Source organism: Pan troglodytes, chromosome 17 (assembly GCF_028858775.2).
Source record: "Pan troglodytes isolate AG18354 chromosome 17, NHGRI_mPanTro3-v2.0_pri, whole genome shotgun sequence".
Classification (NCBI taxonomy): Eukaryota; Metazoa; Chordata; class Mammalia; order Primates; family Hominidae; genus Pan; species Pan troglodytes.
Window position 1 is genome coordinate 86,971,123 of NC_072415.2, and position 17,508 is coordinate 86,988,630.

General features: G+C 41.6%; 1 protein-coding gene across 5 annotated transcripts in view; it reads left to right on the plus strand.

Moving 5' to 3' along the window:
- ZNF236 (zinc finger protein 236) overlaps positions 1-17,508 on the plus strand; it is a 148,347-nt gene that overhangs the window by 96,167 nt on the left and 34,672 nt on the right. For 3 of the 5 annotated variants that reach the window (XM_016933929.4, XM_016933931.4, XM_016933930.4), the window contains exons 20-25: positions 666-948; positions 3,982-4,085; positions 6,100-6,465; positions 8,465-8,610; positions 8,705-8,945; positions 9,355-9,534. In XM_016933929.4, the coding sequence (XP_016789418.1) occupies positions 666-948; positions 3,982-4,085; positions 6,100-6,465; positions 8,465-8,610; positions 8,705-8,945; positions 9,355-9,534 (1,320 nt within the window). Of the gene's footprint in view, positions 1-665; positions 949-3,981; positions 4,086-6,099; positions 6,466-8,464; positions 8,611-8,704; positions 8,946-9,354; positions 9,535-10,364; positions 10,538-17,372; positions 17,455-17,508 lie in introns of those variants that run through there. The other 2 variants (XR_010152003.1, XM_054671790.2) reach the window with 2 other exon arrangements.

Consider the following 17,508-nt stretch of genomic DNA (forward strand, 5'->3'; position numbering starts at 1 on the left):
CTTATTAATAAATGAATATCTATATTTATAAATACCGGTAGCTTGTGTGGACACTGTCAGCCTCAAAGCTTACTCCTGAATTTTCAGGGAGGGGTAGAAGCAGGTCTTTAATCTGAGCGTCTTCCTAATGTTGGTCATCACTCTCCTAAAGGATGCCCTTCACTTGGATTTTTTTTGGTTACATAATATTTCTACATATTTATGACGCACATGTGATATTTTGTTTCATGTATAGAATGTGGAATGATCAAATCAGAGTACTTGGGGTATTCATCACCTTAAGTATTTAGCAGTTTCTAAGTATGGGAACATTTCAAGTTCTCTCCTGTAGCTACTTTGAAATATACATTGTTGTTAACTAATCACCCTACTCTGCTATCAAACATTAGAGCTTATTCCTTCTATCTAAGCAGATGTTTTCACCCCCTCACCAACCTCTGTTCATCCCCCGCCCCCCACTTTCCAGTACACTTGGCTGTTTTCTTTCCATGACCTAAGTTTCTCAATAGAGGTGGGAAAATATAGCAACTCTCTACCATCATAAAAATAGCTTGGTTGAGTGATTAATTTTCATTACATACATACCTATTTAGTTTTAATTGTTTTGCTAAAAACCTAAGTTTTCTTCATTACGATTTTGATCCCTTTTCCTTGATTTTGTGTAGACATTTGTATGGAGGAAGAGGAAGAACATTCTGACAGAAATGCATCACGGAAGTCTCGTCCTGAGGTCATCACTTTCACGGAGGAGGAGACAGCCCAGTTAGCCAAGATCCGGCCTCAGGAGAGCGCCACGGTGTCAGAGAAGGTCCTGGTGCAGTCCGCGGCAGAAAAGGACCGCATCAGTGAGCTGAGGGACAAGCAGGCGGAGCTGCAGGACGAGCCCAAGCACGCCAACTGCTGCACATACTGCCCCAAGAGCTTCAAGAAGCCCAGCGACCTGGTGAGGTGAGGGCATGGCTACGCCGCGCGGGTTCCGCTCTGAAGACTGGAGGTGCAGGCAGCTGCTCCTTCGGTGATTTTCACTGCAGCAGGGCCATTAGTTTCTGAACCTGGTGTCACCTGAGTGATGGCACCTTACTTACTTGAATGTATGGTTTTAAGCTTGAATTAGTTCTCTGCAGTAAACTCATTCAGAATATTAATTAGTCTGTTTTCGGCTGTGCATGGTGGCTCACACCTGTAATCCCAGCACTTTGGGAGGCTGAGGCGGGAGGATCACCTGAGGTTGGGAGTTTGAGACCAGCCTGACCAACATGGAGAAACCTGGTCTCTACTAAAAAATACAAAATTAGGTGGGTGTAGTGGTGGGTGCCTGTAATCCCAGCTACTCGGGAGCCTGAGACAGGAGAATCGCTTGAACCTGAGAGGTGGAGGTTGTGGTGAGCTGAGATCATGCCATTGCACTCCAGCCTGGGCAACAAGAATGAAACTCCGTCTCAAAAAAAAAAAAAAAAAAAAAAAGTCTGTTTTCTCTATAGATTGCTTATGCTTATTTCTGTATGGTTGTCATAGTAGTAAACAATGAAAACAAATGTATCCATTGAGGAAGGCAGGGCTCTAAGCTTTGTGGACAGGCAGAAGAGCAGCAGGCGCCCTCCTGCCTCTGAGGCCTGCCAGTCAGTGTGAGGAGCGGGACACAAGCGCGTGACAGGAGGGAGACTAATTGGCAATCGGCCAAACAGCAGTGGCTGATACATGAGATCGAGTTGAGCAGAACCATGAAGAATCTGGAAACCAAGACCCATGGTAAAGAACAGAAGGGGCTCTCAGAATGTCCTTCCTTTCTGGAGAAAGGAAGACCAAAGTATCAGCATTCTCCTGAAGAATCAGAAGTGTTTCTGTATATAACAGGGATGCTTATGTTTTGCTCTAGGAGATAGAACTAATTATTCAGCAACTTAATAAAACAAACCGTGAAGATTTTAATATTGCAGGATGTTTCAGAAAACCAAAGGGTGTGTTCCTTGTACTCTGTTCTACAGAGGACAGCAGCAGGTGCTGCAGGGAAAGGGTAGGTGGTTTCAAGGAGCTGCTGGGTTGGCAGTGCCACCCTAGTGAGCACACACCTTGACTGCTGGCCTTCATGTTTCGACCACAGCAGGAAGGGGAGGTGTGTTCAGCTAGAGAGTGACAATGAGGGAGGTGACTGGAGAAGAGAGAGAGCCCAGGTCCCACTGGGTGGTGTGGCCACAGGACCCTTCAACAGCGAGCTCTCGTTGAGCCATGCAGTGAAGTTCCGGGGTAGGATCTAAGTTGATGGTGTGATCTGAGGTTGGGCATAAGACATAGAAAGTTAAACTAAGGAGAGGAGGAGCTAAGGGGTTGTGATGGAAAACTTGAGATGTTTATAAGAAGGAGTCCAGTCTGGCCAGCAGTTGTGTGTGGCCTGGAGGAACTCATAAACTAACTGATAGGGTGAGATAGTTTTCCAGTAGGGGTTAGTGGTGGAGTCATAGATGAGAAAGTCAGGCCTGGCAAGGGTGTCACATGGAGGTGTTGAGACAGCACTTTGTGACCTGCCTGTGGGTGGGGCGTGCCAGCCAATTAGCAGAGACAAAATGCTACCAAGGCGACATAAAGTGCTAAGCATATCTCCATCGACTGTACCTGAAGACCAGAAGAGTGGGACATTCTTTTTTTTTTTTTTTTTTTTTTTTTTTGAGTTGGAGTCTCGCTCTGTCGCCCAGGCTGGAGTGCAGTGGCGTGGTCTCGGCTCAGTGCAAACTCCGAGAACGGGACATTCTTATAGTTGTGTTTTCTTCTTCTTGTCCTATCCTTCATTTTAAAAAAGTTCAAGGTTCAGACTCCCAGTGAGTAAATGTGATGAGAAACAAAAAATGGTACTGAAGGGTGTCCTGCTCCCCAGAGATAAGCACTGTTAACAGTTTTTTGAGTATTTTTTTCGGAAATGTCTAGACATATACCAATGTTAAGTTGTACGATTCTGGTTTTCAAATTTTTACATATCAATGAGTCATAGGTATTTTTCTTCGTCAGTATCTATAAACCTATTTTATTCTTTTTAATGGCAGTGTAGGGTTCTGTTGCATGGGGATACCAAATTAATCTTACCAGACCCATCCCGACGAACACTGAGTTCCACGCTTGGTGACTGGCAGGGTGCTGTGGTGACTCTTCCGTGAGCCTGTGTGCCTCTGATGGCTCAGTGAGGGTAGAGTCTGGCAAAGGCCACCAGAGGGCCATGTGCCTCTGTCTTTCAGAGACTCCGAGTGCCTGTTTTACAGCTGCAGCCAACAGGATGGGGGAAACGATATCTCGTCGTTTTCATCTGTTCTTCTTTGATTCTAAGTGTGATTGAACAGCTTTGCATATGTTTTTTGGCTGTTTGTATTTCTTCTGTAAACTCTCTGTGCATTGCCAACTTTTCTACTCTGATATCGTTTGGGTTTTCCTGCTGATTTGATTTGTCAGAGTTCTTGGGTTTTTTAAGGAAATTGTCTTTTTTTTTTTTTTTTTTTTTTGAGACACAGTCTCACTTTGTCACCCAGGCTGGAGTGCAGTGGCCCAATCTTGGCTCACTGCAACCTCTGCCTCCTGGGTTCAAGCGATTCTCCTGTCTCAGCCTCCTAAGTAGCTGGGATTACAGGCGCCTGCCACCACACCCTGTTAATTTTTGTATTTTCAGTAGAGACAGGATTTTACCATGTTGGCCAGTCTGGTCTTGAAATCCTGACCTCAGGTGATCTCCCCACCTCGGCCTCCCACAGTGCTGGGATTACAGGCGTGAGCCACCGCTCCTGGCCCTAAGGAAATTATCTCTATTATTATTTGTCTTGCAAATATTTTCGTTGTTATTTGGATTTGTTTATGGTATTTTTTGTATGGAGTGAAGCTTAAAGTTTTTCTTGGCCAAACTTAATCAGAACGTAGTAACACCTAATTTTAATTTATATAGTTATAAATTTCAAATCATGAAGTCGTTTGTCAATGTGTCTATAATTAATGCTTTTTGGATAGGCATGTTCGAATCCATACTGGAGAAAAGCCATACAAATGTGATGAATGTGGAAAGAGTTTTACTGTGAAATCCACTCTCGATTGTCATGTGAAGACTCACACAGGTAAGGAAAACATGCCTGCGTCACTGGTAGAGGTCTTAGGATAGCATTTCGTATGTTTTGTTCCTATATATTTTGTGTACATAAATACTTTCCAAATTATGGAACGCTTAAAAATGAGGCACCATGAAGAAAGTGATATAAAAGATTTTTTTATTCCTGACACAGGGTAAACTGTCCAAATGACACTAAGACAAAAAAGGATTAGGTCTCAAAAGTTGAATTTTTCTTAAAAATTGTCACGTATTCTTACTCATGCTTAAATAACTTTGTTAGAAAGATTACCTCTTAGTCTCATTTAAGCCAAAGAGGTTTAGTTTGTTGAGGTTTTGTAAAACCCGGCACTTAGCAAATCTGATGGCAGTTATCATTTCATAATTATTTTTATATGGGGAGAAACTCTTGCAAAGGCAGAAATGAATGTCCAAGTTTCCTGGCCTTTTTCTCATCTTCATCTTGTCTGTGCCTTTGCTTCTGGAATTCTGCACAGTGCCTCCCAGCGGTGGGGAGGCTGCCTCTGCCTCTGCCTGCTTGGGAATCCTGTAGTCCTCCTGTGAGCTCTGTGGTCCTAGACAAGGTTCTCCTCTCAGCCACAAGTTTCTTCTGCAGAAGATGGGGCTAGTAGTTGTACCTCCGTCTTTGGGAGTTCAGACATTTAAATAGCTTTAAGCATTAAGACATTTAAATAGCTTGGAAAAGTGTTTGGCCTTTGGTAAACACTTAGGAATGGATTGGCCTGTGGTAAACGCACAGTGAATGCAGAGCTGTTGTTATAATGATTCATAGAATTATGATTATGAGGCTAATTTACATTCTTCATTGTTGGTTATAAGCAGAATTCAACAGACAAGAACAAATGGACTTTCACACATTTACCTGAAGCCCTGTGATTCTTTTCTGATGGGTTAATATTTGTAACTAGATAAACAGATCCCTGAGCTTGTTTATATGACTGTCCTGTGTGCAGTTTTTCTGTTGTTTCATTAGGCTCCCTGTATTTATCTCTTTTGTGTAATGCAGTGAACTTTTTGTGGATATGGAGGGCCCGGCATCACTTATCTTTGTGCCTCCAGGCCTAGGGCACGGCCTCTCATGCAGCAGGTGCCCAGTGACGTCCACGAATACTTGGTGCACGCTGCTTCATCATTTCCTTGGTTTTGGAGTTCAGCGTAGGCCACGTGGATAAGGACTAGAAATGGAAGTCTCTGGATAAATACCTTTTGGTGCCTCTTTCTCCATTCTGAAGTAGAGGTGTGATTTCTGAGGAACCCAGGGCGGCGTTGGGATAGCAGGTTGCACTAGTCCCTTGGTGGATCCTAGTGTGCACCATCCTGTAAAAATTAGCATTTGTTCCTGGACAGTAGAGGGGAAAAGCCAGCCAGGAAGTTTTTCAGCTCCCAGAGGCTCTTGGAGGGTGGAGCCTATGCTCATGGTGCTCCGAGCCTTCGTGGCCTTTGATATACCCAGTAATCATGAAAAGAGCCTAAGGAACTAGGTACATGACACTAGGCACACAGCCCTCTGACCCTAGCATAGAACTCTCCTTTGCATTTTCTCCCAGTGTGATGCCTACCTGTGCTGGCATTGTGGTTGCCCCTGTTTGGCAGAAGAGAAGATAGAGAGATGCTGAGATGTTAAAGTACCATTTGTAAAATTAAAGAAAAGTGACAGTAATTCAGAGCCGGGCTATTAAGTCATACCACCCATTAGCTTCTGATAAATATAAATCAACTACTCCAATCAAGGTTCAGAATAATGCAGTGGTTTAGAAACACTGTAAACCTCAAAGGCTTGTGAAAATGCTAAATTCAAATTGTAAACAATATACTGTTAAATTTACAATCCTGCAGCGATTGCCTGTGACGTCCGTAACATCTTATAGGTGAAAGGGATTCTCATTAAAGTACTTCCATCCACCGATTCAACGTATTTACATCCATATTGACAGCTGAGTGGGGTGGGGGTGAGTGTCGCGACTGCCATCGCCTCTGTTGATTCTTGGCTGGGCTTTTCACAGGTCAGAAGCTCTTCAGCTGTCACGTCTGCAGCAACGCCTTCTCCACGAAGGGAAGTCTGAAGGTCCACATGCGTCTGCACACGGGAGCCAAGCCCTTCAAATGCCCGCATTGCGAGCTGCGTTTCCGTACCTCGGGTAGAAGAAAGACACACATGCAGTTTCATTATAAACCAGACCCAAAGAAGGCCAGAAAGCCTATGACTCGAAGCTCATCGGAAGGACTGCAGCCTGTAAACCTCCTCAACTCCTCCTCTACCGACCCAAACGTGTTTATCATGAACAACTCTGTTCTAACAGGACAGTTTGATCAGAATCTGCTGCAACCAGGACTGGTGGGCCAAGCTATTCTTCCTGCCTCTGTGTCAGGTAAACGCTGAGCCAAGGGAATGAGAGCAGCACAGTGATTGAACTGTTCTGTGCTGCTTCTGTCTGTTCCCACGATAGAAGAGATGTTGTTTACCGTAGCACCATGTTTCCTTTCTTTGAGCCTTTTCCTTATAAGGCATTCGGAAAAATTGGAATTCCATCTTGCAGACATTGCTCCTTTCCATCTCCCATTCTGTCTTCCATGCCAGCTGCTTTTTTACACTAAGCACTTTGTTTAGCTTTTGTCTTTAGTGGGTGTAAACTTGTTTTTACTCAGTTGGCATTCTCATAAATTTAGTAGTGAGAAGTGTAATTTATAAATACTCATTAGCATTGTTTTTGATATAGTGCAGTTTTCCAGTTGTTCTTGCATCTCATAGTGCTTGAGAAGTGTTACGTTTTAGCTAGTTGTGTTGATTTGTGTACCTGTGAGTAAATGCAGCCGTTGTACATGGCAGTCAGATGTCCTGTGTGCCCTTCTTTCTGTTTCTGTGACTTGTGGCAGGATTGCAGCCTGACCACCACTCAGTAGTAGTGGTTGTTTTGAACCTTTGGCTAATCAGTAGAATCTTTTTTGAGCTACTTTTCTGATACGTTTAAAGTGGGCAATATGAGTATCTATTTCACAGAGTTCTGGGGTGATTAGACAGTGTGTGTGTATGGTGTAAAGTGTATCTGTTTCACAGAGTTGCTCTGCGGTGATTAGACTGTATGTGGATATAGTATAAAGTAGGTTTCTGAGGTGATGAGACAGTGTATGTGTATATGGTATAAAGGAGATTTCTCGGGTGATTAGACAGTGTATGCGTATGGCATAAAGGAGTATCTGTTTTACAGAGTTGTTCTGGGGTGATTAGACAGTGTATTTGTGTATGGTATAAAGTAGGTTTCTGGGGTGATTAGACAATGTATGTGTATATGGTATAAAGTAGGTTTCTGGGGTGATTAGACATTGTGTATATATATGGTATAATGGGTGATTAGACAGTGTATGTGCATATATGGTAGAAAGTAGGTTTCTGGGGTAATTAGACTGTGTGTATATGGTGTAAAGTAGGTTTCTGGAGTGATTAGACAGTGTGTGTATATGGTATAAAGGGTGATTAGACAGTGTGTGTATATATGGTATAAAGGGTGATTAGACAGTGTGTGTGATTAGACAGTGTGTGTATATATGGTATAAATGGTGATTAGACTGTGTGTGTGATTAGACAGTGTGTGTATATATGGTATAAAGGGTGATTACACAATGTGTGTGATTAGACAGTGTGTGTATATATGGTATAAAGGGTGATTAGACAGTGCATGTGTATATGGTATAAAGAGTGATTAGACTGTGTGTATGGTATAAAGGGTGATTAGACAGTGTGTGTGTGTATGGTATAAAGGGTGATTAGGGCCAGGTGTGGTGGCTCATGCCTGTAATCCCAGCACTTTGGGAGGCCGAGATCGACGGATCACGAGGTCAGGAGATCGAGATCATCCTGGCTAACATGGTGAAACCCCGTCTCTACTAAAAATACAAAAAAAAATTACCCAGGTGTGGTGGCGGGCGCCTGTAGTCCCAGCTACTCAGGAGGCTGAGGGAGGAGAATGGCGTGAACCTGGGAGGCGGAGCTTGCAGTGAGCTGAGATGGCACCACTGCACTCTAGTCTGGGCGACTGAGCGAGACTCTGTCTCAAAAAAAAAAAAAAAAAAATTAGACAGTGTGTGTGATTAGACAGTGTGTGTGTATGGTATAAAGGGTGATTAGACAGTATGTGTGTGTATGGTATAAATAAAGGGTGATTAGACAGTGTGTGTATATGGTATAAAGGGTGATTAGACAGCATATATGTGTATATGGTATAAAGTAGGTGTTTGTATTCCACAACAACATTGTATTGACATAATGTGTACAACTTATGTATTTAAAAATCCCTATGTAAAAAATGAATTACTTTAGTTTTAAGAAGCATTCATAATATTCGGTCATTCCCTTTCTCTTTCTCTGGCCAGCTGGGGGTGATCTGACCGTGTCTCTGACAGATGGGAGCCTGGCTACCCTAGAAGGCATCCAGTTACAGTTGGCTGCTAACTTGGTTGGACCAAATGTACAGATTTCTGGAATCGATGCTGCCAGCATTAATAACATTACGTTGCAGGTATGACACCTTCCATGGTTTCCTGTGCTGTAATTCTCTTGGCATCACAGAGAAGCATGAAGTTTTCATTACAAGTACCTGTGCTGCTTTTCAGATTGATCCAAGCATTCTGCAGCAGACGCTACAGCAGGGCAACCTATTGGCTCAGCAGCTCACAGGGGAGCCTGGCCTGGCCCCACAGAACAGCTCTCTCCAGACGTCGGACAGCACGGTCCCTGCCAGTGTTGTCATCCAGCCCATCTCAGGCCTGTCCTTACAGCCCACAGTGACCTCTGCGAACCTGACCATAGGCCCGCTGTCTGAGCAGGATTCAGTGCTGACCACTAACAGCAGTGGTAAGAGCCACTCACTTTTGCTTATTTTGACAGCTGGAGTTTCAGTTTCTTGCTTGTGATTACATATTTGATTTTAGGATGTTATGATGTCATTTTCTTCTCTTTGTAGAAGAGAATAAATCAAATGTCCTGAGAATAAAATAAGCTTTTCTTACAATTAATGATATGTATTTAATATATGCTCTTAGATTATTACTACCTTCATTTAATTACTCTTTTCGTCCTGGCTTCATTTCCTCACAAGGCTTTCTTCTTAGACGAAGGAATTAGAGATGACTGATGCTTTGTTTTAAATCTTTGTCTTATTGAAATATTTAATAACAGTTTAATTAAAATATTTTTAATATAAAAATAGGGGAAATTGGTTTTTTTGAATCTCAACTTTGTTTTGCTTTGTAATGACAATCAGGGACCCAAGACCTCACTCAAGTGATGACTTCGCAAGGTCTAGTGTCCCCCTCCGGCGGTCCCCACGAGATCACCCTGACCATTAACAACTCCAGCCTGAGCCAGGTCCTGGCACAGGCAGCTGGGCCCACTGCCACGTCTTCCTCGGGGTCTCCACAGGAAATTACTCTGACTATCTCCGGTTAGTAAGTTATAATTTTAAACATCTTTTCACCCTGCAATTTAAGTACTGTATATCTTACTATCTCTTTTCCTACAATACTCTGCTGTGCATAAAGCCCGTGCTCAATATGTATTTATAATTTATGGGAGAAGTTGAAGTTTAGTGAAAATAATGTATTCTAATTCAGATCTGGCACCAGAAATGAAAAATTATAGTTTCTCATGTCACTTCCAGTTTGAGTACAGTCAGTTATTTAATTCTTTCATTCATTGACTCATTTTTAGAGAATAAGTTATTTTTGTTTAGCAAACAGCAGAAAGCATAGCTTTGTGGTTCTCACTCATGCTCCATGAAACTGGTATAAACTGTTTACATTAGGGCATTTTAGATCCCCATGGCACTCTCTTTACTGTATGTCTTCAGAATTCTACTAGGATTATATAGGAAAATTGAAACATGGGAGAACATTGAAAAGTAGATAAACGGGTAGGAAATACCCTTTGGCAGTAAAGCCCACCTAAAATTGGCAATCTAATTCTCTCCGCCAGTCACCAGGCTGACTCATTCGCTGTCTTAGGGCTATGCTGCTCGCATTCTGACTTTTCTCCTTGTGTGCCTCCCTTGGTCCTTACGTATCATTAATTCCCATAGTGTGTTCGGATGCTCACGAGACTCTTAACTATAAACTCTTTGTATTACTAAGAGTCATTTGTTAATTCAGCAATTTTTAGAGGCCTTACTATGTGCTTGATACTATTCTAGTAACTTCCACAGATATTAACTCATTCAATATTAGTTCATTTAAGACTTGTAACCTGATGATGATGTTAACAAAGACATTTTGCTAGGAATCAAAACACGCTCCGTGGAGATCTGACGTGACAGAGGGAAGCAGCCCCACTTCCCTGAAACACACCTGTGGAGAAGGACAGCATTCTAGATGGACTCAACCATGAAGGGCAGGATTTCTGCTGTTTCAGAGATATTTCTGCAGAAATTAATTTCAGAACTGAAAGAAAAGGTATTCATAAGAAAACCAGAAGCTTTCTTTTTCAGGAAGGTGTCTTTATTTCTTTTAATATATTAGTGAGAAATTTGAGGAACTGTTTTTAGGTACAGCTTTGCTTTTAAATGAGATGCAGTGGTTTTTAGATGCTGTTGGACAGCAAAAATTAACATTGAATTTTATATAATTCAGTAACCTTCCTCCTTTTAAAATTATATTTATATCTGAATTTTAATGTTGGAAATACAGAAGAGTTATAATATTTTAGGAAAGCTATTTGGTTGATCCAATTAACTTTCTCGAGTACACTTAATATAAGAAGTATTGTGCTAGGTCCTATCAAAACTACATAGTGCATGGTTCTTGCTCAGAGTTAAGAAAATGTATTCTTCAGTTTGTGGATTGTGCCTCTGTTCTTCCTGTGTGTTATTATTGGCCATTTGGTTATTTTGTTAGTATATTTGAAAGTGTAGATGAATATAACTAATATTTTAAGAATTTGGCTTCAGCTGTTCTAGGAGAAAACCTTAAATGAGTTAATGAAATAAGTTTGGTTTCAACTTTGGGCTTAAGATTGTTTTTTCTCACTTATTATGATGGATAATGAGAATTGGCTATACAGTTCCTTATCCCATTTTGAAAGGGCTGCAAAAAGCATTTAATTTATGGTAACCTGTTAAAAGCATCTAGATATTCCATAGAAATTTTCAAAGATTTCATAGTGTGTTCTTTTTTCCATTAACACATAGGATTATAAATGCATGCAAGTGCTAGAGAATGCACAAATCACTTCAGCTAAGTTTTGCAGATTTTAGGCAGTTCATGAGTCCTAGCATTCAGAAAAAGGTTACACGTTGAGTGAAAGGCAAAGACAGTCCTTTGCCTCCCGGAATTACCCTGTCCAGATACAATGAAAGTCCTTTTACCTGATGTTTTCAGCCCAGTTATTAATAAAAAGGTATATAAAATTGGGAACCAAACAAGTGACACCTGCATACTTTGGAGATTCATCCACGGATCTTTTGAATATGGGTCTGCTCAGGTGATAATACATTTTCTACTTTTTAAAATTTTTGCCTGTACTCATGTTCATCATGCAGTTTCATCTCCTGTTTCTCTTTCTTTAGCGTTGCATGAGAATGTAGGTCACTATAAAGCAATCATAGTGCAGCATACTTTTGTCTTTTGAATCTTTTTCTCTCTGATTTTGTGTAGTTGTCTTGCCTACACCTATTTTGACAGCAGAATGTTTAAAGTATCTTGTCTTTACCAAGTTTTTCCAAGGCATTCAATTTGGTTTCCATTGGATGTCCAACAGATTTTTTATTCTCATATTCATTTCTAGTTGCCATACTATTTGATTTCATTATATCATTACAGTAGCTGATGAAGCTGGCATAAACGAGTTTTGAATCAAGCAAATGTGTTTTAGTAGGTATGTATTGCAGGCATGTTAGTGTGTACTTGAGAGCATTCAGAACACACAGGATAGGAACACAGCACACGGGAAACCGCAGCATCGTGGGCTCGGCAAGCCTGCCCAGTGGAGGGCAGGGAGGGGAGGTTCTGTTATCGCCTGGTGATGCCCCTCAGATCCTTTTAACATGCTTTTGCTATACCTGGCAGTGCACTATATTTGGAAATATTTTCAATTCATTGACAGTTTCATTCCACAAAGTGTGTGATTTTTAGGGCCTAAATACTGAGTTAAAGTAGAACTCATAAGAAGTATTTTTAAAATACTTCACAGCTTAAAAAGTGTGAACAAATACTGTCATTTAGGGAAATGCATTTTGTGGTCTCATTTTCATTTTTCCATAAATTGTACTGAAATGACAATGAAAGCTTTGCGGATAGAATTATATGTTTAACACACTTGCCAATACGCATCTTAGAATGTTGTTTTCAGATACCACAATATTAATTTCCATTTAGGTCAAGAACTTATTCAACACAATTCTAATGGAAATAGTGAACTATTAATAAATGGGAGCATAAGACTGTTAGCGCCTGAAATCAATAATCAATCTACAGGTGCCACCCTAACAATAAGCAATGATCAGCTTCTCTCCCAGAGCACAGCATTGAGCTTTTCAGGCACACAGCACACGAGTTAGCCAAGAAAGACATTACAAGAGGTCGGAGCTAAAGAGCTCTGCCCACAGTCAATGAGGAGTTAAACTGTCCTTAGCATGACAGGTGTGTCAGCGTCATGCTTTGTCACATGGATTATCATTCTGTAAGGATTACTGGCTTATGTCTAATTCTAGGATACAAAATTCTCTCTGATGTTACCAACCAATCAATGATGTTACTTTTTAAGTCATGAAAGTAAATAATTTTATTCAACTGTACAAAGCATCGTATATTTATACAAGTTAGCATGTTAATAACTCCATGTACAAAGCTGTCCCTTTCTAACCCAGCGCTGGAAGACTCTTACTTAGCTCATTACTTCTGCCCTCCAGTGAGAATTTTCTGACACCAGCTGAAAATAGAATAGAAAAATGGAAAGGAGGCAGCTTTCTAAGATTTTAAAGCATAGAATTTTATGAAAAATAAACATATTAATATTGGCAAAAACTGCAATTACTTTTGCACCAATGTAATAAATGAGCTCATGTAAGATAAATGACAGTTTCATAAGTAACCATTAACAGTTTAGGATAACATACCTATCTCGTTCTCTTCACCTTGTAGAGATTGCATTCACTTCTTAGCCTTGTTATTTTCCAACTATGTATATCACTTTGTGAGGAAAAAAAACCTAAACTTCAGATATGTTTGTACCCAAAAGCTAGACCTCTTTTCATGCTTAATTCTTAATTGAAATGACCTCTTGTCCCGTAGTTCATTTATTCCATGAAAGATTATAGTGTCTGCTGTGTGGTAAGAATTGCGCAAAATCTGGGACTGTGACTCTGGGCAGGTCAGAGCTGGTCCTGCATTCTGGATCTCAGAACAAATGGAGTGCAGACATTTTTTGAAGAATCCACAAGTGACTATAAAATTACAGCTGTAACCATATATAAAGGAGAGGTGATGGCACAGAGAGCACATGTCACAGGGGGTGGCTCTGTGGCTTCTTTGAGGACATCCTGGCTGAGCTGAGAGAGGGGCTTGGGAGTTGTGGTGGCTTTTCTCCCAACGCCAGCCACTCAGCTTTGCATGGCCCGTGGTGGCCTTTAGCTGAAGCAAGGAGGTGTGGATATTTTAATGGGTGGAAGGTCCAAAATATATGATGTATTGTTGAAGTTAACATAGCAAATGTTTTTCTCCAAACGTTTTCTAAAACTCATAGTTTGTGGTTTTTAAAGGATCAGGCAGTGTGTTCTTCTCATCTCTAGAATTCTAATCTTAGGCTGTGAGTTCATCATCTTTCCCCCGCTGCATGGTTCATGTTGCAATGTGAAGACGTGCTGCTTGTGTGTGGGCCGAAGCGAGTGGTAGTCGCTCGTGGTGCAGGGCTCTGGGTGAGATGTCTGGATTCATGCCCTGCTGGCCGGCCTCACTGAGCAGGAAACTGGCCGTCAGCAGTGCAGCCTCATGTCTTCCTGGAAACTCTGCTGAACATCCTTAGTGAGCCCCTGGCACACTGATGGAGAGACAAGTCGGGTTGTAGAGGTTTCAGTTTGAGTGGAGTGGTGTTTGTGCCTCTTGGTGATCCTGGATGTTTGTAGGCGCAGCAGATTGCTTGATTCGAAACTGGGGACGTTCTGACCGAAGGGAGAAGTTGGATGGAATGAGGGCGCACGCACTCCAGGGCTCTGCTCTAGCTGCCTGCGTTTCTTTAAACTCCTGTGATCTGGCTAGTTCGGTAGTAAGTGCTGTACCTATAAATTCACCTCCACAGATGCATGTTGGAAGTGTCACACCAGCATCTCACACTCAGGTGAGTGTCCTCTCAGGGCAGGCGAGCTGTCCTCAGTCAGTGGGTGCAAGGCTCCCACGTTATGCAGCTGACATTTCTGTACAAACAGCAACATACGCCCTTTGCTGATTTGCATTTTTAAAATTATTATTCTTTTAGACCTTTTTTTTAAAGAGCCAGCCGAGGCCGGGCATGGTGGCTCACGCCTGTAATCCCAGCACTTTGGGAGGCCGAGGCGGGCGGATCACCTGAGGTCAGGAGTTTGAGACCAGCCTGGCCATCATGGTGAAACCCCGTCTCCATTAAAAATACAACAAATTAGCTGGGCGTGGTGGTGGGTGCCTGTAATCCCAGCTACTTGGGAGGCTGAGGCAGGAGAATCGCCTGAACCTGGGAGGTGGAGGTTGCAGTGAGCCGAGATTGCGCCACTCCAGCCTGGGTGACAAGAGCAAAACTCCGTCTCAAGAAGAAAAAAAAAAGAGTCAGCTGAGAAAATCAGTCTCTCTCTCTCACTCTCTCTCTCTCTTAGGCTACTTTAGCTTATATCCCACTTGTTAAATTAAAAAAAAAAAAGCTTTTCAAGGGATTGGGTGACATTATAAAATAAAAGACGAATGCGTAATTAAAGAATATTTGTGTATTAATATAATATTGGCTATTCTTAAATACAGGCTTAGTTTTATGTGATCAAGTAAGTTGTCTTATGTTCTTGAATACCTTTGGCATCTTTGAATAATCCTGGGTATAGGAAGCAATTGTTCATATATTGACCCACTCAATCCTTGATATTAAGCAGATGTTTTTAGAGTGGCTTGCACATCCCATTTGTCCTAGTTATAATTATGTAGTGGATCTCAACTGTATAGTGGTAGTTAGGAGATTGCCTCTTAGTGAGCAATATTTATCTAGAGTCAAAGTCAGTTTCAGATCTAGCTTGAGGCCACACCACTAATAATTGAAATTAAAATGACATTATTTTGAAATTAAACCTGACTCTTCTAAGGTAAACACTCAAAAACCTCTAATGCCCATACAAAACTTATGTTGAGCATAATGAATAGGTATGTGGCTATTATTATTTTTTGATTCTCTATGCAAGCAAGGTTTGGTGAAGACCCATCAGCTTCTAGGTTAACTCTGGCTGTTTCATCTTAATCGAAGGCATTGAAAGAAGTGTATCACCACTTAGGGATTTGCGATGAATCCAGGCGAGACAATTAGTCAGAATTTCACATGCCGGACAAAAGCACATGCTTTTGTTGAGATTCGTGATGCAGGAGTTGAAGACTATTTCAGAGTTTCATCCCAACAACATCCATTCCCAAATCTGACACAAAGAGTTTTCCTTAAAAAGTGATCCCATAGAATGTAAGTACTGTCTCAGAAGCAGATCGTAGTCTTGATAGAGGCTTGAGAAATTTAGCACAACTTTTTAAGGAATTCATCTCAAATGAGTATTATCTTTTTGTTCTTACCTTCATCCACTTTTAAATTTAAGATAATTTTGATGAATAAATTGAGTTCTGCTTTCGATGAAAGAAGCAAAGACCAGTATTTGTTTTCTATTTATTTGTAAGGTTATTCTTGCCTTAGTTTCTTCTAGATTTAAGTATAATCACTTATTTTATTTTTAAATAGTTCAACAATTTAACATTTCCCATTCCCCGGTGTATATTAAAACTGAAGAGGACGCTCTCATCCTCACGAGTTGTCCCTTTGAGTGACCTGGATGCTTGGGAACGAGGGGCTACCCCGATGCTTCTCTCCTGTTCTGCCGCCCCCACCTCCTGTCTTCCCACATTTCAGTTAATCGCAAGAAAAAACTGATATCATATCTTTTAAACTATTTTTAGAACCTTACAAAATTGTGTTTTCTTAGAAGCTATGAGGTGATATCCCAAGAGATTTAAGACAATGTTGGGTTTGATGAGCGTACAGTTTATTAATCTTTTTAACTTATTTTTGAGTCGGAATCATAAAGTCAGACTTGTATTGCTCTATACATGCTGGAGGAACAGTGGTTTCAGAAAAATAAGTGAAGAATAAAAGTAAGAGTCTACAATCTTCACTTCAGCATGGGATCTTCATTTTCATGCTAAGAGTATTTAATTTGAATATAAAATTGTAGCTTTTAACAAATAGATAGTTAAGAGCTATTTGTAGCTTGTAATTTAACTGCATGCTTAAGAAAATTTCAGCTTTTTTCTGCTCTAGTCATGTGTTCTTTTCAATCATATTGAGGACAGTTCTACTGGAACCGGTATCATCCTCTTTGTGGAAAATCCATTGAATTAGGACATTATTAAAGGTTCACTGTTTGAGTTGAAATACGAAATTTGGCCCTGTCTGAAGTTGTTTATTATTTTCATTGAACTTTGTGTCAGGTTTCACTTTAATCAAACACAAGGCTTCTCTGTCTTTTTACATTTTTCATGCTGCACAGTCCCGGAACCTCTGATACCTTAATAATCACTAGAAAGTCAGGATTAGTTGACTGGTGGGAGTGGGGAGAAGATCTTTGGTTCCTTTATTTCAGCAGTTGGGGTGAGGTTTGAATTTTTGCTGTGCGCTGGCTTCGCCTTGGCTCTAAGTGTGATCCTGGGCGAGATTCACAGGCACATGCATCTCTTCCCCGTCTTCCCTCTGTGCAAGCTCATTGGCAGCTGCCACCTGCCCCCCCGCCCCAGTCTCTATGGTTTTGGCCACTCATGTTAAAAACGTACCCGCAGGCTAGTGTGCGGTAAGGGTGTGTGGAGGGAATTCTAGGAGGACAGCTATTAGGTCAGCTGCTGTGCTGCTCACTGGAACGCTCAGCGCGTGCAGACGTCCTCCACAAGGCCACACTCCTCGGGCTCCCACCAGCACTCTGTGCGGATGCTGGAGCAGGCGGGAGGGTCTGACCTAGCTATCTGTGGAGCCCCGGCGGCTGCTTCAGCGCTCGAGCCTCCCAGCCTGCTAATGGTTCTACTGCTTTTGAAGGTTCCAGGTCTGTGCAGCACAGTGTGGGACCCCAGGAGTGTGGATCTGTGGAGGCATTGTATTTGGAGAACTCCAGCGACAAGTAAGTAACCTAGTTTTCCTGTTGGCCCCTGACTCCTAGGAGAGCGCTGGACTG